Source organism: Oncorhynchus keta, chromosome 2 (genome assembly GCF_023373465.1).
Source record: "Oncorhynchus keta strain PuntledgeMale-10-30-2019 chromosome 2, Oket_V2, whole genome shotgun sequence".
Lineage (NCBI taxonomy): Eukaryota > Metazoa > Chordata > Actinopteri > Salmoniformes > Salmonidae > Oncorhynchus > Oncorhynchus keta.
Genome location: NC_068422.1, coordinates 56,052,327 through 56,075,226, shown reverse-complemented (window position 1 = coordinate 56,075,226; position 22,900 = coordinate 56,052,327). Strand labels below are relative to the sequence as shown.

Sequence of the window (22,900 nt, the reverse complement as noted above, 5' to 3'; positions counted from 1 at the left end):
TGATCTTTATGGCCTTCCTGTAACATCGGGTGGTGTAGGTGTCCTGGAGGGCAGGTAGTTTGCCCCCGGTGATGCGTTGTGCAGTCCTCACTACCCTCTGGAGAGCCTTACGGTTGAGGGCGGAGCAGTTGCCGTACCAGGCGGTGATACAGCCCGCCAGGATGCTCTCGATTGTGCATCTGTAGTTTGTGAGTGCTACCCTCTCCACTACTGTTCCATCGATGTGGATAGGGAGGTGTTCCCTCTGCTGTTTCCTGAAGTGCATTGATGACGTCATCCCCACAGTGACTGTACCTACATATCCCAAACCAGAAGCCATGGATTACAGGCAAGATCTGCATCGAGCTAAAGACTAGAGCTGCCGCTTTCAAGGAGCGAGAGGGAGGAGGGAGACTAATCCGGACGCTTATAAGAAATCCCGCTATGCCCTCAGACGAACCATCAAACAAGCAAAGCATCAATACCGGATTATGTTTGAATCCTACTACTAGCTCTGACCCTCATCGGATGTGACATGGCTTGAAAACTACTACAAAGGGAAACCCAGACGCGAGCTGCCCAGTGACGAGAGCCTACCAGATGAGCTAAATGCCTTTTATGCTCGCTTCGAGGCAAGCGACGCTGAAGCATACACCGGTAGCCGATGTGAACAAAACCTTTAAACAGGTCAACGTTCACAAAGCCGCTGGGCCAGACGAATTACCTGTACTCAAAGCATGTGCGGACCAACTGTCAATTTTCAACTTCTCCCTGACTGAGTCTGTAATACCTACATGTTTCAAGCAGACCACCATAGTCCCTGTGCCCAAGGAAGCGAAGGAAACCTGCCTAAATGATTACTGCCCCGTGGCACTCACGTCGGTAGCCATGAAGTGCTTTGAAAGGCTCACATCAACAGCATCCTCCCGGCCACCCTAAAACCACTCCAGTTCGCATACCACCCAAACAGATCCACAGATGACGCAATCCCAATCGCACTCCACACTGCCCTTTCTGAGCTGGACAAAAGGAACACCTATGTGAGAATGCTGTTCATCGACTACAGCTCAGTTTTCAACACCACAGTGCCCAAGAAGCTCATCACTAAGCTAAGGACTCTGGGACCAAACACCTCCCTCTGCAACTGGATCCTGGACTTCCTGATGGGCCTGCTCCTGGTGGTAAGAGTAGGCAACAACTTGTCTGCCACGGTGATCCTTAACACTGGGGCCCCTCAGGGATTTCTACTTAGTCCCCTCCTGGTTCACCCACGACTGCGTGGCCTAACATGACTCCAACACCATCATTAAGTTTGCTGATGACACAACAGTGGTAGGCCTGATCACCGACAACGATGAGACGGCCTATAGGGAGGAGGTCAGAGAACTTGCAGTGTGGTGCCAGGACAACAACCTCTCCCTCAATGTGAGCAAGACAAAGGAGCTGATCATGGAATACAGGAAAAGGCGGGCCAAACAGGCCCCCATTAACTTTGACGGGGCTGTAGTGGAGCCGGTCGAGAATTAAGTTCCTTGGTGTCCACATCACCAAAGAACTATCATGGTCCAAACATACCAAGAAAGTCATGAAGAGGGCACGACAAAACATTTCCCCCCAGAGGAGACTGAAAAGATTTGGCATGGGCCCCCCGATCCTCAAAAGGTTCTACAGCTGCACCATCGAGAGCATCCTGACCGGCTGCATCACCGCCTGGCATTGCAACTGCTTGGCATCTGTCCTTAAGGTGCTAAAGAGGGTAGTGTGAATGGCCCAGTACATCACTGGGGCCAAGCTTCCTGCCATCCAGGACCTATATAACAGGCGGTGTCAGGGGAAAGCCCATAACATTGTTAGAGACTCCAGTCACCCATAGACTGTTTTCTCTGCTACCGCACGGCAAGAGTTGCCGGAGCGTCAAGTCTATTACCAAAAGGATCATAAACCTTTTCTACACACAAGCCATTAGACTGCTGAACAATTCATAAAAATTGCCACAGGACATTTTGTACACTGCTGCTCATCGCTGTTTGTTTGTTCCCTATGCATAGTCACTTCGCCCCACCTACATCTACAGATTACCTCAACTAGCCTGTACCCCTGCACACTGACTCGGTACCGGTGCCCCCTGTATATGCCTCGTTATTGTTATTTTGATTGTGTTTCTTTTTATTTATTACTTTTTATTTTAGCCTACTTGGTAAATATTTTCTTCTTCTTGAACTGTACTGTTGATTAAGGGCTTGCTTGTAAGTAAGCATTTCACGGTAAAGTCTACACTTGTTGTATTCGGCGCATGTGACATAGTTTGATTTAGATATATTTAGATTGATTTGATTTGATACCACCAAAACAACAGCTATGTGGGTGTGGGCTATCGCCGCTTGATGCTTGATCTGATTGAATCTAGACCTAAATGGTTGTGTTTTGACCAATCACTTTTGATATTTTCACATCAGATCTTTTTCTGATCTGATTGATCAACAGACCAATTTGTGAAAAAAAATATCAGAATTGGGTTTCTGTGTGAACAATTTGTCTTTAGGGGTGGTAGGTTTTACATATATTTGCACTTAGGTGAAGGCTTTTAAACTAATTTCTACTGTATTTGTTGGTGTATGCTGATGCTTTCCTCCATATCTGGAAAGTTAGAATACTTGAAACAGAAAATAAAGCAAAAAGTATTTAATCAATGATCTACAACTGAACAAAAACAGTGAAGTGTTAACAGTGTTGTCACACAGACAATTATACAAATTTATCATGAAATTTGAAAATATATTCAGATTAGATTAATATATATTTTTTGAATCCCTTTTTCTCCCCATTTCATGGTATCCAACTGTCTTTTAGTAGCTACCATCTTGTTTCATCTCTACAACTCCTGTACGGGCTCAGGAGAGACTAAGGTTGAAAGTCATGCGTCCTCCGATACACAACCCAACCAAGACGCACTGCATCTTAACACAGCGCGCATCCAACCCGGAAACCAGCCACACCAATGTGTCGGAGGAAACACCGTGCACCTGGCAGCCTTGGTTAGCACGCACTGTGCCTGGCCCGCCACAGGAGTCGCTGGTGCGTGATGAGACAAGGACATCCCTACCGGCCAAGCCCTCCCTAACCACGCTAAGCCAATTGTGTGTCACCCCACGGACCTCTCGGTTGCGGCCGGTTACGACAGAGCCTGGGATCGAACCCAGAGTCTCTGATGGCACAGCTGGCGCTGCAGTAGATGAATATCTATTCATATTTATTTGAATCAATTGTCCCCATTTCGGTCGTGTGGTTAGTTTCCTTCTCTGAGTGTTAGAAACACTGTAGTTTGACCTCATCATGTGACTCCCATCCTGAGAGGAAGTCTGTCAGCATTTTACACCACTTATTCTCAGCCTAGGAGGACAATGTGTCCAGGAAAAAGTAGGTGACTATATTATATACCGTATGAACTGGGGTATGTTTAGTAAGGCGCAACATTCTGAATGTTGTAGAAATGTAACAGGCCATATGTTACTAGTGTTACTCCGATATATAAAGTTTATCTGAAAGGTGTTTCAGCCATTTAAATAAGGTGACATAACTTTATATACATTTCTATGTACGTACAGTGTCTATTTTCCTGCAAGTATAGTGCAATGTACATGCATTCTATATATGTAGTGTCTAATTTCCTGCAGGTATAGTGCACTGTATGTGACCTGACAATTAGTTACATCCTCTGGATGGCGTTATTGCTACACATTTCTCTGGTTTAAGATGGTCATACCAGAAACAGCCCTCCACGTGTTCAGTACAACAGACAAAACACATATAACCACACTACTTTTATTCATTAAGACAAAGCGGTGCTATTCATTTAACATCACAGATGCATTCATAAATCAAGGTCTGAATTTAGATTTGAACAAAAAATAAACCTCTCAATTTAGATTGTCACCTTATTTAAACTACTATTACTTTGATTTGAATAATGGTGAAAACATAAAACATGCAAACAGCAAAGACTAATGTGCAGACAAATTAATTGATGTCAAGTACATCCCTGTCATTTAGATCATCACAAGTGAGATTATTCTGTAAATCATACACTTAACTTGTCATAAGATTCTATTACTACTCTTGAAGGGGGAAGCTACAGGTGTACATCAAAGGCTCCTCTCCTCACAAACGTCACAACACTGAAACAACAATAGAACGATATAAAGGTCAATATAGTGACCATCTGCTGAGGTCACTTCCTGCTGGGTGGGGTTTTGGTGTGGTGTTTCAGATATGTTGTAGTATGGTTCGAGTGTGGTGTGACCTGTGCTGGATTGTTAAAAGGTCATAAGGTTGCAATCTCCCCAGTGAGGTCACTTCTCTCTGCCGCAGTCGGTGCACAGGATGTCGTCACGCTGGGTGAGGAAGCCACGGCCCACTAGAGACACGGAGCACTGCATACAGGTGAAACACTCGCTGTGCCACTGGCGCTCCTCAAAGGAGATGTACTTGGCTCCTGCCAGACCTATCACACAAGGATGCAGATATGGGTAGAAGCTCAGTTGCATACTCCTTTAACTTGGCATAAGGCGGCAGGTAGCCTAGTGGTTAGAGCGTTGGGCCAGTAACCGAAAGGTAGATCGAATCCCTTAGCTGACAAGGTAAAAATCTCTTGTTCTGCCCCTGAACAGGCAGTTAACCCACTGTTCCTAGGCTGTCATTGTAAATAAGAATGTGTTCTTAACTGATTTACCTACTTAAATAAAAAGGTAAAATAATAAATAAGGATGTGAGGAGTATGCGATTGAGATTCTTCCACAGGCACACATGTAACACACCTAGGGCTCTATTTTAACAAAGCAATGGTAAATCTAAGCGCTGGCTGTAGTGCTATCGTTATTTTCACAGCCTTAATTATGAGTGAAATAACTGGCAACGGTGCGAAAGAGCTGATAAATAAACAAGGTGTTAATGTGTTCCATGTCTTAATACTGCATGCGTTTGTCTCAAGTTTTGCAGCTTATTGACCGTCTGTGTTGTCATCAATTCCAAGTCGGCTATGGGAAGGGAATATTCTCTTCCTAGTCCTTTATGGATTGATAATACAGTTTATTAAATAGCATAGGCTACAGTAACGAGTAATAGCAGCAGTAGAAAAAACTGCCAGTGTTTCCCCAATAGCCTCTATGTTTGGAGTGTTGGGAGTCAACATTGTTGTAATTGCCTTACATGTCTTTATCCTTCGCACTTCTCCTAAAATATATATATTTTTTATTGTATGTGTGGGGCACGTTCTCAATAAGCAAAATATAGCCTAGGCATACTTTTGATACTCAATTATAGGACCAAATAATTGTAATATGTTTGAAAGAGTGCGTCTTTGGTAACCTGGTGAAAGGCGCTCTTTGGAAAGCATGTTCATGTTTTTTAGCATGAATTTTGTTCTGAAGACAGCTCTGACATGTGGTCACGAACTGGCACAGCCACAAAGTCATGCAATTCTATTTTAAACCTAACTCTAACCTTAACGCTAATGTTAACCACACTGTTTTCATTCATTTTTACAATATAGCCAATATTGAATTTGCAGCATGCCCATTTAGCGGAAATCGCTCAGTTCTGCCTCAAGAACAAGACTCATCCCAATAAACGTCAACCTGCCTTCGGAGATGGATGCTTGAACAAACAAAATTAAGTATGCAGATAAGCATGTGTGTGTGTGTTTTAGAATGTGCCGTATTGTTTCAATTCAAGGCACTGATTCGAAGGGACCGCAGTTGAGACGGTGAAAAGCTTCAAGTTCCTCGGCGTACACATCACTGACAAGCTGAAATGGTCCACTCACACAGACAGTGTGGTGAAGGCCCAACATCGCCTGTTCAACCTCAGGAGGCTTAAGAAATTTGGCTTGGCACCTAAAACCCACAAACTTTTACAGATGCACAATCGAGAGCATCCTGTCTGGCTGTATCACCACTTGGTATGGCAACTGCACCGCCCGCCACACCATCTCCAGATTTCCCAACGCATCACCGGGGGCAAACTACCTGCCTTCTAGGACACCTATAGCACCCAATGTCACATGAAGGCCAAAAAGATCATCAAGGACAACAACAGAACTATAAGCACAAGCATTTTGCTACACTCGCATTGCCATCTGCTATCCATGTGTATGTGACAAATAAAATTGGATTTGTACATCTGCTAAACACATTTGATTTGACAAATTGTGCATTTAAAATGTTTATGGATAGGCTATTTTGCAAGGCAAGGCCACTTATTTCTATTGATATGGCATTCTAGGAGGACTAAATACTGGAAGAATGTGTCTTTGGTTTTATTTTTATTTTACCTTTATTTAACTAGGCAAGTCCGTTCATAATGACGGCCTACCAAAAGGCCTCTTGCGGGGACCGGGGCTAAAAAAATAAAAATAGGACAACACACATCATGACAAGGCAGACACCACATCACTACATAAAGATAGACTTAAGACAACACAACATGGATTGCAACACAACATGACAACATGGTAGCAACAACATGGCAGGAGAACAACATGGTAGCAGCACAAAACATGGTACAAACCTCTCTTGTAAAGAATATTTACTGGTCTGTGGTGTGTAATGAGGAGCAACCAGAAGCTGCACTTGACACAATAAGTCTGACAGCCCAACTGATTGGCAAACATACTGCAACTTAAGAAATCATGTGACTAAGCTAAATAAAAAGAAACTATACAATGAAATGAAGATCAGTTATTTAAAGAATGATAGTAAAAAAGCTTTGGGGCACCTTAAATGTAATTTTGTGGAAAAAAGCCAACTCAGCTCCATCATTCATTGAATCAGATGGCTCATTCAACACGAAGCCCACTGATATTGCCAACTACTTTAATTACTTTTTCAAAGGCAAGATAAGCAAACTTAGGGATGACATGCCAGCAACAAACGCTGACACTACACATCCAAATATATAAGACCAAAGCAGTTGAGACAATAATTGTACTTTCGAATTCCGTAAAGTCAGTGTGGAAGAGGTGAAAACAATATTGTTGTCTGTCAACAATGACAAGCCACCGGGGTCTGACAATCTGGATGGAAAATTACTGAGGATAATAGCAGACGATATTGCCACTCCTATTTGCCACATATTTAATTTAAGCCAACTAGAAAATGTGTGCCCTCAGGCCTTGAGGGAAGCTAAAGTCATTCCGCTACCGAAGAATAGTAAAGCCCCATTTTCTGGCTCAAATAGCCGACTAATCAGCCTGTTACCAACCCTTCGTAAACCTCTGGGGAAAAAATGTGTTTGACCAGATACAATGCTTGTCTAACAGAACACTTCTTTAATGGAATCCTCTCAAACATAATCCAGGTAGAATCAGGAATTCCGAGGGTAACTGTTTGATTTTTAGATTTTTACAAACGACATGACACTTACTTTGAGTAGTGCCAGTGTCTATGTATACAGATGCTACTACAGCAACTGAACAAAGAGCTGCGGTCAGTTTCAGAGTGGATGGCAAGGAATAAGTTAGCCCTAAATATTTCTAAAACTAAAAGCATTGTATTTGGGACAAAACATTCACTAAACCCTAAACCTCAACTAAATCTTGTAATAAATAATGTGGAAATTGAGCAAGTTGAGGTGACTAAACTCCTGGGAATAACGCTAGATTATAAACTGTCATGGTCAAAACATATTGATACAGTAGTAGCTAAGATGAGGAGAATTTTATCCATAATAAAGCGATGGTCTGCCTTCTTAACAACACTATCAACAAGGCAGGTCCTACAGGCCCTAGTTTTGTCACACCTTGACTACTGTTCAGTCGTATGGTCAGGTGCCGCAAAAAAAATAATTTTTTGCTGCCCGGTTCTGAGCCAAAATTGAAATTGGCTCAAAACAGGGCATCACTGCTGGCCCTTGGATGTACACAGAGAGCTAATATTAATAACATGCATGTCACTCTCTCCTGGCTGAATGTGGAGCAGAGATTGACTTCATCACTACTTGTATTTATGAGAGGTATTGACATGTTGAATGTACCGAGCTCTCGGACACCGATGCATACCCCAAGAGGTCTCTTCACAGTCCCCAAGTCCAGAACAGACTATGGGAGGCGCACAGTGAAAACATAGAGCCATGACTACACGGAACTCTATTCCACATCCATTAACTGATGCAAGTTGGAAAAATATATTTTTAAAATATTTTTAAAAACACATGGAATAACGGGAGTGTGAAGCAACACAAACATAGGCACAGACACATGCATACACACACGATAACATATGCACTATACATACACATACACTTGGATTTAGTACTGTAGATATGTGGTAGTGGTGGAGTAGGGGCCTGAGGGCACACAGTGTTTGGTGAAATCTGAATCTATTGTAATGTTTTTTTTAAATTTGATAAAATGCCTTCATTTGTCTGGACCCCAGGAAGATTAGTTGCTGCCTTGGGGGATCCATAATAAATATAAAATACAAATACAAACATTATTGTGCATAGACAACAGCACAAAGGGCAAAAAGGTAGTGACAACAATACGTCACGCGAAGCAGCCACAGCTGTCTGTAACTGTCCATGACTGAGTCTTGAATGAAGAGATAAAACTGTCCAGTTTGAGTGTTTTTTGCAGCTCTTTCCAGTCGCTAGCTGCAGCGAACTGAAAAGAGGAGTAACCCAGAGATGTGTGTGCTTTTGAGACCTTTAACAGAATGTGACTGGCAGAACGGGTGTTGGTACTCAGACGAGGGGCACTGAAATTGGGGATGGATAGCGTAATTAAGTATGCAGGTATGTGAATAATGAAAAGGCATGATAGCAAAAACCTCATATTTCAAAGCAATCTCAGTAGAACATTTAAAACCCCTTTATTCAAAGTCTACTTGGCTAATGGCCAGGATTAAAAGACGCACCTGTGCAATGCTGCTAAACCAGCCAGGTTAGGCTATGGTTGTTTTTTCATCAAATGAAACAGGGAGGAAACCAATAGTTTGTTCCAAATACCAGATTCACCGGCACAAAAGGCATAGGCTGAGTTTCGCTCTCAAAATCCATTACATTATCAACTGCGTTACCGCTAAGACCTGCTTTTGTGAGTCTTAAGGGCACATGTGCCTTGCTCAAGGGCACATCCACAGATTTTTCACCTTGTCGGCTCAGTGATTCGAACCAGTCAACATTCGGTTACTGGCCCAATGCTCTTAACCGCCTCCTTAGTGCCAGAAGAAAACAGCATACTATGCAGAATAAAGTGCCCACATATGATGTTACAAACACCAACAGGTGATGTGTGATTGCATGGCATAAATAGAGAATATTAATAGAAAAAATGTAGCATGAAGGGTGACAGAATGAATGACAATATTCGTAGAGTGACTCACTGGTGATGGGTTTGGTGCAACCCACACACTTCTTGGCATAGAGGTTGCTAAAGCAGTCCAGACAGTAGGGGTAGTTCTCTCTGGAGGTGAAGCGCTGTCCTGATAGCTGCTTCTTACAGCCGATGCACAGGAAACACTCACGGTGCCAGGGTTTGTCATTGTAGGTCACCCCACCGGTCGTAATGGCCTTAAGGAGATATACACACATGACACGCCAGCACAGCAGGGGCGGATGACACAAGTCCTAGTTTCAAGTTATGTCACATGCACAAGTAGAGTTAAACAATGCAATAATCAATAACAATGTATTACTAGAAAGAAAAAAAGAAAATAATAAAAAATATGAAACACACAAACTAAGTAAGCATACAAAATACAGGAAATATTTAAAAAGTCAGTCCCAATACCAGATTTACATGTGCAGGGATACTGGAGTGATGGAGGTAGATATGTATAAGGGTAAGTTGACTAGGCAACATGATATAAGACAAACAGAGTAGTATCAGCTTGCTTGTGAGTGAGTGTGTGGGTGGATGTGTAGCGTCAGTATAAATGTATGTGCTTAATATGTGTGAGTGAGCAAATTATGGAGTGATTATTTTTGAGTGTGTTGGAGTGACAGTGTGTGCATGAGTGTGTAGGGCCATGTGAGTGTGCATAAAGACAAGTGCAAATCCTGAAATAAAAGGTAAATAAAGATACAAGGTAAACACGGTCTGTGTAGCTATTATGTTAATTATTTCTTAATCGTATTGCTTAGGGATAGGAGCTGTTCAAAAGCCTGTTTGTGTCAGACTTGACGCACCGGTACATCTTGCCATGTAGCAGCAAAGAAAATAGTCTATGGCTTGGGTGGCTGGGGCCTTTGACAATTTTCCAGGCCTTCGTCCTGATATAGATGTCCTGGATGGCAGGGAGCTCGGCCGCAGTAATGTACTGGGCTGTCCTCACAACCCTCTGTCGTGCCATGTGATCAATGGCGGTGCTATTGCCATACCAAGCAGTGATGCAGCCAATCAATATGGTCTCCATGGTACAGCAGTAGAACCTTTTCAGGTTTGAGGGTCCATGCCAAACTTTTTCAACCTCCTGAGCGGGAAGAGGCCTTCTTCACGACTGTGCGTGTATGTTTGGACCATTTTAAGTCTTTAGTGATTTGGACAGAGGAACCTGAAGCTGTCTACCTGCCCCGCTGACCCCCCCCCCCCTTTTGATGTGGATGGGGCCATGCCCGTTTCCTGTAGTCCACAACCTGCTCCTTGGTCTTGCTGACATTGAGGGAGAGGTTGTTGCTCCTGCACCACATTGTCAGGTCACTGACCTCCTCCCTGTAGGCTGACTCATCGTCGCCGGTAATCAGGCCTACCACCGCCGTATGAGAGTCCTTATTTAACAGGTGAACTTCCATGTGCCCTAATTACAAACTTGAATGGGATCCATAAATAGGAATACAAATATTAAATCCAGGTGTTATGAAACCAATAACTAGCCTACTGATTTTGCTTCACTCATTAGGTCTCGGGGTCTTAGGCCTAGCTACAGTACATGGTCTGTAACCTCATTTGATGTGTGCATTAATGTGAGAAATCAGCGTTTGAGGACAGTGTTGAATGCAAATGTGCCCAGGGAGACCACAACCTTACCTTGCTCCGTCTCATTTGGGTCGGTGAGCCCAAATTGATTGTTATTTTCAGATGGTGACGGAAACAAATATATACAAAAAGAAAAACTACAAAAAGGCATTCCCAAACTAAAGATTCAAACATAAACAAAAAGCCTCATGGCCAACAACCAAATCAGTAGCATAACAGCTTGCCAGCTGGTGCCAGCACAGCACTTGTACCTGGGTGCTACTGCCCCCTGGGGAAATGGAGTGTGGTAATGGTAGTGAGCTGTAGTGTGCTGTCTAAATGACCTAACCTATTCCATAACACCTTCCCCAACAAGAAAAGAAAAGACCTCACATAGTCACCAATATCTATTTTCCTTCCTAAAATTTGTATTTTCCATAAACTTCCTTAACCCTTTACACACGTACCCGGGTTGAAAATGGCAGATTTGGACACTGATAACTGCCTAAATTAGAACGCAGTGGCTGTACAGTAACATGCTATACATTACGTCAGAGGTCAGGGTCTCAGCTTCATAGATCTGTATGGGTTTTTACTGACAGCAGTTCTGAACTTGAGCACCATGCGCGATAAGAAGTTGTCCTATCCGTCCTGCTAATTGGACAACTTTTTAAAATGTTTTGTTATCTGAGGGAGGGAAAAGCTTTAAATTAAGAGCACTTGATGTATTTTGAAAGAGGAGATGTTGAGGATTATAATAAATATCTATTTGATGTCATACAAACAAACCAAATACCCTAGGTTGTCTTGAAGAGAATGAGTCTATGTTTGCTGTATTGTGTAGAACATTTATGAAAACTTGATGAAAAACCAACTGGAAGTGAGTACACTGGTGGATCTGACTTTTCCACCAAACTCAATTCTTCACGCTCCTGATTCTCATAACACACAGCTGCGTCACCCTGCAAAACCTAGACCGGGTCTTCCAGCAAATTCTCACTAACTGTACAACCTGACTGAGAAGACTCTCCTCCCTTCCATAGCTCAGAGAAAAACGTGTCAGCTAAAGTAACACACAAACAACTTCATGGTCAGCCTGCTGAGGAACCACAACCTACCCTACTTTGGCCAAGAATGTACCCCCTAAATTGACACATAAATCAACCTTGTCCTCAACCTGCATAGGGTACACTACATCACATATCTCTGCCAAGAAGTTCTCAGCTAGAGACACAAAAGACTCACCTTCCTCTCTAGGGAGAAATATTTCTGGGTAACCACTGTCTAGTTTTGCAAAGAATGTTTCCTCCAATTCCCCATACAAATCATCTCTTCCCTGTCGGATTTGCCATCAGCACTCTTCTGAACATAAATAACTTCAAACTGGGGATACCTCAAAAACTCTCCTTGAGAGACACAGCCCCTTGACACACCTGACTTTTCACTGAGGTTACACAAACCTGATCACTGGAGGAAACTGGTTTAGCAACAAGACTGACTGACAGGTAACACACACTTTCTCCCCTCTATTCATCCCTACTCATCTGCTTTTTCAACAGTGCTATCTCCTGTTCTAGCCTAGCCATTTCCAACATTCTTCCTCCTGACTGCTATCCATCAGAACCCCCGGCAAGCACTCACTCTACATCTCCCATAACAGCACTGCCACCTCTAACTTGCTCAATTCCTCTTCTATTTCAACCTCTGGCATTTTTGTCACCTGACATAACTGATCCCTCTCTTGAAAAAAAACCACTATCCTCAATATATGCGCAAGTCCCTTCTGGCTCAAACACCCCGTAATCAAAATCAATACGCTAAACAGAACCTATTAAACTGACTGACAAAAATCACAATTAGCCACTACAGCTCGCTGCTAACCAACCAATACATGCACACGTTCCAAGCCCCAAAGATAACCACCCCAACCAGGCAAAAACCATGCACAAAAGCTACTGTTAGCCACTAGCCCAGCACTATCACAAAAAATTCACCAAAGCTATAAACCATAGCAACAGTTAGCCACTAGCCTAGCGGTAACACAAATGCATCTGCCACAGAGTTCTCCAGACTCCAAACTGGTATATCTAATCCTGTAAAACAGTCAACACAAAATGTTCTGGCCCATGAGTAAAACGTCTCATCTGCCCTAAAGTAGCTAACAACTACCATCTGCAAACATTTGACTACCTTCGCGGGCAAGTCCACACCAAACATTTCTGTTGACCAAAAAAGCATAATCTATCTTGATAACCTGCAAACTGAAACTCCGGTTGGCGCTACTGCAAACCTCACCTAGCAAATAAACAATGAGTCTACCAAACCATACCAGTTTAAAACCACCCAGACTGCTAAGATCAAATCAAATTTTATTTCTCACATGCGCCAAATTAAACGGATGAAATGCTTACTTACAAGCCCTTAACCAACAATGCAGTTTTAAGAAAATAGAGTTAAGAAAATATTTACTAAATTTACTAAAGTAAAAAAAAATACAATAATAACACAATAAAATAACAATAATGAGGCTATATACAGGGGGTACTGGTGCCAAGTCAATGTGCAGGGGTACAGGTTAGTCGAGGTCATTTCATTTGTACATGTAGGTAGGGGTGAAGTGACTATGCATAGATAATAAATAGCGAGGGGGTGCAAATAGTCCGGGTGGCCATCTGATTAATTGTTCAGCAGTCTTATGGCTTGGGTTTAGATGCTTTTAAGGAGCCTTTTGGACCTAGACTTTTTTTTATGTAACCTTTATTTAATTAACTAGGCAAGGCATTTAAGAACAAATTCTTATTTACAATGATGACCTACACCGGACAAATCCGAATGATGCTGGACCAATTGTGCGCCGCAATATGGGACTCCCAATCACAGCCGGGAAGCTCCGGTACCGCTTACCATGCGGTAGCAGAGAGTACAGTCTATGACTTGGGTATTTGACCATTTCTGGGGCCTTTCTCTGACACTGCATAGTACATAGGTCCTGTATGGCAGGAAGTTTCGGCCCCAGTGATATACTGGGTTGTACACACTACCCTCTGTAGCCCTGAGAAGTTGCCATACCTGGCGATGATGCAACCATAGAGCTTTTTGAGATCTGTGGACCAATGACAAATCTTTTCAGTCTCCTGAGTGGGTGTTGTCATTCACGAAGGTGTTGTCGTTCACAACTGTCTTGGTGTGTTTGGACCATGATAGTTTGTTTGTGATGTGGACACCAATGAACTTGAAACTCTCGACCCGGTCTACTACAGCCCAGTCGATGTGAATGGGAGCGTGTTCGGCCCTCCTTTTTCCTGCAGTCCAAGATCTTCTCCTTTGTCTTGCTCACGTTGAGGGAGAGGTTGTTGTGCTGGCACCACGCTGCCAGGGGTTCTGATCTCCTCCCTATAGGCTGTCTCATCGTTGTCGGTGATCAGGCCTACCGCTGGTGTGTCATCAGCAAATTGAATGATGGTTTTGGAGTCGTGCTTCACCACGAATGGGTGAACAGGGAGTACAGGAGGGGACTAGGCATGTACCTCTGAGGAGCCCCCATGTTTGTTGATTAGCACAATTGGTTAGGAGCCTGTAAAACGGCAGCCTTCAACTCTGGCGCCATTACTTAATCTGCCCCAATTGAGCACCCAAATGTTAAAATGGAAATATGCAACATTTTTGACTACATGAAAAAAATCACATAGAAATGTGAGTTAAAGATCTATCATTCTACTTGAAAGCATGTCTAAGAAGCGGTAGATCTATTCTATGTGCACTATTTCTATGTTTCCCGTTCATCAGTTTTGTTTTTGCGTCTTTTACTTTCGGTTTTGTACACCAGCCTCAGACAGCTGAAACAACAATATTTTTGGACCCGGAAAATATATTTCACAGCAGTTTAGATGGAATAATGATTCTCTATACTATACTATATAATATTGTCACATAATCTGAAATTAAGTGAACTATTAGAGTTTTAGCAACCTGGAAATGGCGGAGCGATTTCTGAATAGTGCAACTTTAAAATGTATCCCGGAAGAGCACCCACATGTTACAAGACCAATAACTAGCCTACTGATTTTGCTGCACTCATTAGGTTTAGGGGCCTTAGTGCAACAGCACCCTGGGGGAATGGAGTGTGGTAGTGGCAGTGAGCTGCAGTGTGCTGTCTAACTAGCTAACCTATTCCATATCACAGGATCCTTCCTATCTAGCCATGATTGGCTGAGATAATGAAGGGGTTAACCATGCTCATGTGTGGGTCTCTAGCACTGAACAAAATCTTTCAAGGGCATTTTTCTCCTACTTGTCTTCTAAGTGAGATAACCCTTTTATTAACTTTTAAAACAGCATAACTTTGCCATGCTTACTCCAATCACAGTGTATGATATATCATTTTGGAGCTCTCAATCTGAACTAATGGAAAACAAATTGGGTTGAGTCTTGACATACACAACACATACAATTACACATTCTTCTAGAGTGCTGCTTATGTCTACATCCTAAAATATTATGTAATGGTGTAAATATAAACCTGTAAAAGAACTGTCACTATTTAACATACAGTCTAAACCATGAGACTGCAAGATTCTTACTTTTTTACAGGCACAGCACTGATAGGCAAATTGCTTCTCAAAACAGGACACGCAGAAGTAGCCGTTGTCTTTGGGGATGAAGGACTTGGTTCCTATTGGTTGCTGGCAGCGATGGCACAGGAAGCAGGTCTCATGCCAGCTGTTCCCCTTGTACTCCATTTTGCGGGAACCTAACACAGGCGAAGGACAGCTTAGTCAGCACATGGAAACAAGACACGAAAACCTACTGCACCAGTCAAGGCACCTCAGAAAAGAAAGGAGATGACCATCCTACTGAAAGAATTTCATGAAATATTATTTTTAGATAAAATATGTGAAATATATTAACATCACCAAATAACTGATAAAAACACTTGGTTTTCAATTAAGGTCTACAGTAGCCTCAACAACACTCTGTAGGGTAGCACCATGGTGTAGCATCCTCCTCTGAGTATAACAACTTCAATACAAAACCTAGGAGGCTCATGGTTCTCACCCATAATAACTGACTTACACAGTAATTATGATGACTTCCAGAGAACATCCTCCAACCTATCAAAGCTCTTGCAGCATGAACTGACATACAATAACAGTCAAAAGTTTGGAAAACTTACTCATTCAAGGGTTTTTCTTTATTTTTTGTATTTTCTACATTGTAGAATAATAGTGAAGACATGAACACAATGAAATAAAACATATGGAATCATGTAGTAACCAAAAAAAGTGTTAATTAAATCAAAATATATTTTATATTTGAGATTCTTCAAAGTAGCCACCCTTTGCCTTGATGACAGCTTTGTACAGTCTTGGCATTCTCTCAACCAGCTTCATGAGGTAGTCACCTGGAATGCATTTCAATTAATGGATGTGCCTTGTTAAAAGTTCATTTTTGGAATTTATTTTGTTCTTAATGCGTTTGAGCCAATCAGTTGTGTTGTGACAAGGTAAGGGTGGTATACAGAAGATAGCCCTATTTGGTAAAATAACAAGTCCATATTATGGCAAGAACAGCTCAAATAAGCAAAGATAATTGATAGACCATCATTAATTTAAGACATGAAGGTCAGTCAATGGGGAGAATTTCCAGAACTTTAAAAGTTTCCGCAAATGCAGTCGCAAAAACCATCAAGTGCTATGATGAAACTGGCTCTCATGAGGACAGACACAGGAAAGGAAGACCCAGAGTTATCTCAGCTGCAGAGCATAAATTCATTGGAGTTACCAGCCTCAAAAATTGCAGCCCAAATAAGTGCTTTACAGAGTTCAAGTAACAGACACATCTCAACATCAACTGTTTCTCAAGAGACTGCGTGAATCAGGCCTTCGTGGTTGAAGTACTGCAAAAAAACTAAAGGACATCAAGTCAAGTCAAGAGACTTGTTTGGGCCAAGAAATATGAGCAATGGACATTAGACCAGTGGAAATCTGTCCTTTGGTCTATTAGTCCAAATTTGCGATTTTTGATTTTTTTCAACAGGACAGTGACCCAACACACCTACAGGCTATGTGAGGAATATTTGACCAAGAAGGAGAGTGACGGCTGGCTGCATCAGATGGCCTGGCCTGCACAATCACCCGACCTCAACCCAATTGAGATGACTTGGGATGAGTTGGACTGCAGAGAGAAGGAAAAGCAGCCAACAAGCGCTCAGCATGTGTGGGAACTCTTTCAGGACTGTTGGAAAAGCATTCCAGGTGAAGCTGATTGAGAGAATACCAAGAGTGTGCAAAGCTGTCATAAAGGCAAAGGGTGGCTACTTTGACAAATCTAACATCTAAAATAGATGTATATTTGTTTAACATTTTTTGGGTTACTACATGATTCCATGTGTGTTATTTCATAGTGTTGATGTCTTCACTATTATTCTACAATGTATAAAATACTACAAATAAAGATAAACCCTTGAATGAGTAGCTGTGTCCAAACTTTTGACTCATACTGTATGTTGTCCACTCAATCAAAGCACAGCAATCTGGTAGTGAAAGCTACAGCTAGCTAGCAATGCAATGCGTAAGTAGTTGACTCAAAGATAAAGAAAGACAATAGTTTAACACTTTTGAACAAATTAATTTCTTCAAAAAATAAGGAGAAGCAGTAGCAGAGAGAGAGAGAGAGAGAGAGAGAGAGAGAGAGAGAGAGAGAGAGAGAGAGCAACATATATTTCGTATATTTTTTTCACTTTCACTTACCTAGCCAGCTAATGCAGCTAGCAATTTTGTCTACTCAAAAACAGTTTTGAAGAGAGAGGAATGGTATTTATTTAAGGCTATCCAACAGATTGTGGGGGCTGTTTTGTTAGACTTCAGTGCAGCTTTTGACATTATCGATCAGTCTGCTGGTGGAAAAACATATGTGTTATGGTTTTACACCCCCTGCTATATTGTGGATAAAGCATTACATGTCTAACAGAACACAGAGGGTATTCTTCAAAGGAAGCCTCTTCAACATCATTCAGGTGGAATCAGGAATTCCCCAAGGCAGCTGTCTAGGCCACTTACTTTTTTCAATCTTTACTAATGACATGCCACTGGCTTTGTGTAAAGCCAGTGTGTCTATGTATGCTGATGACTCAACACAATACACATCAGCTACTACAGCGACTGAAGTGATTGCAACACAACAAAGATTTAGTTAGTTAGTTCATAATGGGAGGCAAGGAATAAGTTAGTCCTAAATATTTCAAAAACTAAAAGGACAAGTCATTCCTAAATCATTCTTAAACCTCAACTAAATCTTGTAATAAATAATGTGGAAATTGAGCAAGTTGAGATGGCTAAACTATTTGGAGTAACCCTGGATTGTAAACTATCATGGTCAAAACATATTGAAGGATGTAGGAAAAAATGCAATTGGCTCAGAACAGGGCAGCACGGTCGGCCCTTGGATGTACACAGAGCTAATGTTAATATAGTGCCTTCGGAAAGTATTAAGACCCCTTGACTTTTTCCACTTTTTGTTACGTTACAGCCTTATTGTAAAATTGATTAAATAAAACATTTTTTCTCAGCAATCTACACACAATACCACAAAATGACAAAGTGAAAACAGGTTTGTACAGACTTTTGCAAATGTATTACGAACAAAGACAGAAATACCTTATTTTACATAAGTATTCAGATGCTTTGCTATGATACTCGAAATTGAGCTCAGGTGCATCCTATTTTCATTGATCATCCTTGAGATGTTTCTACAACTTGATTGGAGTCCACCTGTGGTAAATTCATTTGATTGGACATGATTTGGAAAGGCACACACCTGTCTGTAAGGTCCCACAGTTGACAGTGCATGTCAGACCAAAAACCAAGCCATGAAGTCAAAGGAATTGTCAGTAGAGTGACAAGACAGGATTGTGTCAAAGCACAGATCTGGGGAAGGGTATCAAAAACTTACTGCAGGGATTGATAGTCCCCAAGAACAAAGTTGATTTCATCATTCTTAAATGGAAGAAGTTTGGAACCACCACGACTCTTCCTAGAGCTGGCCGCCCGGTCAAACTGGTTAATCAAGGAGGTAACCAAGAACCCGATGGTCACTCTGACAGAGCTCTAGTTCTTCTGTGGAGATGGGAGAACCTTCCAGAAGGAAAACCTTCCCTGTAGCACTCCACCAATTAGGCCTTTATGGTAGTGGCCAGACAGAGTTTGCCAAAAAGGTACCGAAAGAGTCTCAGACCATGAGAAACAAGATTATCTGGTCTGATAAAACCAAGATTTAACTCTTTAACTCCTTCAGCGTCACGTCTGGAGGAAACTTGGCACTATCCCTACTGTGAAGCATGGTTGTGGCAGCATTATGCTGTGGAGATGTTTTTCAGCATCAGGGACTGGGAGAAATGACAAATGAGGCCATTCTCATAAAAAATCAAATCATCCCTCCTAATCTTCAATGGCAGCAACTGCCACTGTACTGCACATGCAGTAGTAGTCCTGCAGAGATATAACACCTCCACCAATAGGGACTGAGCAGTAGTGGTAGTTATTGACATATCATATCATGCATTTTTCAGGGAAGAACAATGTGAACTAAAATACATATTTTAGAATAATCAATATCATCATCAATGTTGTCCTACAGCACCTGGCATGATGGTTTTCTTGCAGGTGGAGCATTTGGAGGAGTACTCATGGGAGTAACACTCTGTGCAGAGAAGTTGTTCATCCTTAGCTGCAAAGGGCTTTTCTACCAGAGGGCGGCTGCATTTGGCACACTTGAAGCACTGCTCATGCCAGTGGCAATCCTTATAGGACAGATCCTATCAAACAAACATACAGACAGTGTTAACCATGTAATGGATTGATTGGATTGATGGTTATTATTGCCACAGCAATTTAAATGATTCGATTGAAGAATTTGAAAGAATATGATTTATAAATAGTACCTTACTAAGATTACTGTGTTCCTTATCAACTGTCTTACCTCATCATCACAAAAAAAGTTTGGTTGTTGGTATTGTTGGTTTTTGTTGTCATTGGCGAATTTCTGAAGAAATTATATATAGCTTAAAACCATGTTTTTTTAAGCCATTTTGTTCCCATGGAAAGTCATTCTTTGAGAACAACAATAATTCATGTCAAAATGTCATGGGATGCAAATTTTTGTTGGTAGTCCATTCTTTGTTTGAAGGTATGTGCACTTAAGGAGTGTGGCTTTAAGACAGTGATGCAGTTCAGTTAATTAGATGTCTATATAGACCTTGGAAATATGTTTTTCACAACTTTGCTGGTTCAAACCATCACTTAGGAAAGGTTTTAAAGCCCCAATGCAGTGTTTTCAATTTGTGTGCTTATTTCATGAGCCTCCTTTCGCTATGGAAATGCTCAGTCTGACCATGTGGTTGTGTTGATAGAAATGTAAATATACATATTTACATACATAGCCCTGATTGGCAGATAGGATAGTCTACGCTGTAGAGAGCCTACCCCCTTACTCCTTCAAAGTAGGAGGATACATATGCAAATAACATATGAATGGTCATTGGTCAGAACAACCAGAACAGATTGTGACATGCTCTGGGCCAAAAACTCCATCCCACCTGAACAGGCTGAAATTCCAGGTGTTTATTTTTTCTTCAAAAACCACTTACACTCAATGTTATTTTGACCTCATGGTGTGGAAATATCATTACAAAAACAGAAAATCACATTTTTTACTGGACTGCCACTTTAAACCTAACAATCGTGTACTTCAGTTTCGCTGACGTGCTTATGTACACTGAGTATACCAAACACTAGGAACACCTTCCGAATATTGACTTGCACCCCCCACCTCCCCCATTCTTGATAGACATGGGAATCTGTTGAACGTGAAAAACTCAGCAATGTTGCAGTTCTTCACACAAACTGGCGCGCCTAGCACCTACCACCATACACTGTTCAAAGGCACTTAAAAATATTGTCTTGCCCATTCACCCTTTGAATGGCACACATACAATCCATGTTTCAATTGTCTCAAGGCTTTAAAATGTTTCATTTTTATTTATTTAACTAGGCAAGTTAGTTAATCTGTCTCCTACCCGTTATCTACACTGGTTGGAGTGGATTTAACAAGTGACATCAATAAGGGATCATATCTTTCACCTAGAATCACCTGGTCATCTCATAGATGAGCAGGTTTTACTAATGTTTTCTATACTCAGTATATCATACTCTATACACATGAAAATATGCATTATATGGGGTCAGTGCAGAATTCTTACCTTACAGTTGCACCCAATAGGCAGAGAGCACACTTCACAGCAATTGGAGAACAAGTTCTCATAGCACTTAGTGCAGTACTGAGTATCCTCCTTCATAACATATTTATTTCCCAACAAGGACTCCTTGCAGTAATGGCAGTCAAACCGCTCTGTAGACATGCTTGCTCTTTACCTGCAGGTCAAAGACAAAGAAATTAACAGCAAGAAAATGCCAAAATATTATTTGCATCCTGAGGAAAAACACTTCCTTCCTGCAATCAGGATCCAACCAATGTCCTTCTCCGTATATTTCAATGTCGTCTGAATTCTAAGTGATGACTTAAAAAAATATATTTACCTCTGATGATGTTGCTTCCAAGGAGAGACTGAATTGAGGGCTGCAGAGTGAGGACCAGGCGTGTGGATGGAGAAGGGTAAACCAGGATTAAGTGGGCACATCATTGAAAGGCACATCTATAAATACTAGCCCTCTTATTACCAGTAATCTCTGAGGAGAACGTAGTGTTCCACTACACACTTCTGCACCTTTTAAGGGAGTTTGTGCTGAGCATAATTGGCATACATTTATGTTGGTTAAAAAGTTGTGGTTATAAATGTGAATATTGTGGATGGGGAATGCATGTTTGTACATGAGACGTTTCATATGAATCTTATGGTTTACATGTTTTTGAAAATAGCAATGAAAACTGATGACTAAAGTAAGGAATACATCCTGAGGGAATGTGGTTTATGGCCAATATATCAAGGCTAAGGTTATGTTCTTATGCATGATGCCTGGATACTGCCCTTAGCCGTGTATTGGCCATATACCAAAACCCCCGAGGTGCCTTATTGCTTAATTGAATCCTTAGTTTACATTGACCGTTAAATAAATGTAAAAAAATTGGTCACCAACGTAATGTGGAATAAAAATACATATTTTGTCATACCCATGGTATACGGTCTGATATACCACGGCTGTGAGCAAATCAGCATTCAGGGCTCAAATCACCCAGTTTATAATGGGGTTTATACCACGGCACTGTAGAATACTCGTTTCTGATTGGCTTGAAGGGCATTCTAGAGCGTGCATTATTTAAGCAATAAGGCATGATTGGGTGTGGTATATAGCCAATATAACACAGCTAAGGGCTGTTCTTAAGCACAACGCAACGTGGGGTGCCTGGATACAGCCTTTAGCAGTGGTATATTGGCTATATACCACAAACCCCTGAGGTACCTTATTGCTATTATAAAATGGTTACCAACATAATAAGGTCATTAAAAAGTAACGTTTTGTCATACCAGTGGGTGATTAGGTCTGATATACCACGGCTGTCAGCCAATCAGCATTCAGGGCTCGAACCACCCCTTTATAAACTGGGTGGTTCGAGCCCTGAATACTGATTGGCTGAAAGCAGTGGTATATCAGACCAAATCACCCAGTGCCAGACGTCACTAAAGCTCTTGTGGTTGAATGGAAGCAAGTCCCCGCAGCAATGCTCCAACATCTAGTGGAAAGAAGAGTGGAGGCTTTTAAAGCAGTAAATGGGGTACCAACCCCATATTAATGCCCATGATTTTGGAATGAGAAGTTAGATGACTTTTGGTCATGTGGTGTATCTTTCAAAAAGCATGTTGATGAGTTAATAATGAAAATAGGCTCACTCAATAGGAACATGTCCAGTCTTTCGTTGTTGTGCAGAAACCAAATGATTTAGTCAACATTCATTCCGTTT

General features: G+C 41.6%; 1 protein-coding gene across 1 annotated transcript; it reads right to left on the bottom strand.

Moving 5' to 3' along the window:
- Positions 1 to 3,787: 3,787 nt before the first annotated feature.
- fhl5 (four and a half LIM domains 5) lies at positions 3,788 to 21,661 on the bottom strand. The gene is made up of 6 exons (XM_035800731.2): positions 21,520 to 21,661; positions 21,183 to 21,354; positions 19,565 to 19,739; positions 15,508 to 15,677; positions 9,357 to 9,543; positions 3,788 to 4,480 (listed from the first exon to the last, which is right to left on the bottom strand). Exons 2-6 carry the CDS (start codon positions 21,339 to 21,341, stop codon positions 4,329 to 4,331), a joined length of 843 nt encoding a protein of 280 aa, XP_035656624.1. The 5' UTR covers positions 21,342 to 21,354; positions 21,520 to 21,661; the 3' UTR covers positions 3,788 to 4,328.
- Positions 21,662 to 22,900: the final 1,239 nt, after the last annotated feature.

What these genes read in the sequence shown, in the direction of transcription:
- fhl5 (XM_035800731.2), bottom strand. Translation starts at nt 21,341, where the DNA reads ATGTCTACAGAGCGGTTTGACTGCCATTACTGCAAGGAGTCCTTGTTG. An exon ending in CTATTGGGTGCAACTGTAAG is followed by an intron (nt 19,740 to 21,182) that starts GTAAGAATTCTG and finishes TTTGTTTGATAG; the next exon opens with GATCTGTCCTATAAGGATTG. An exon ending in TTGCACCAAACCCATCACCA is followed by an intron (nt 4,481 to 9,356) that starts GTGAGTCACTCT and finishes CTTGTGTGATAG; the next exon opens with GTCTGGCAGGAGCCAAGTAC.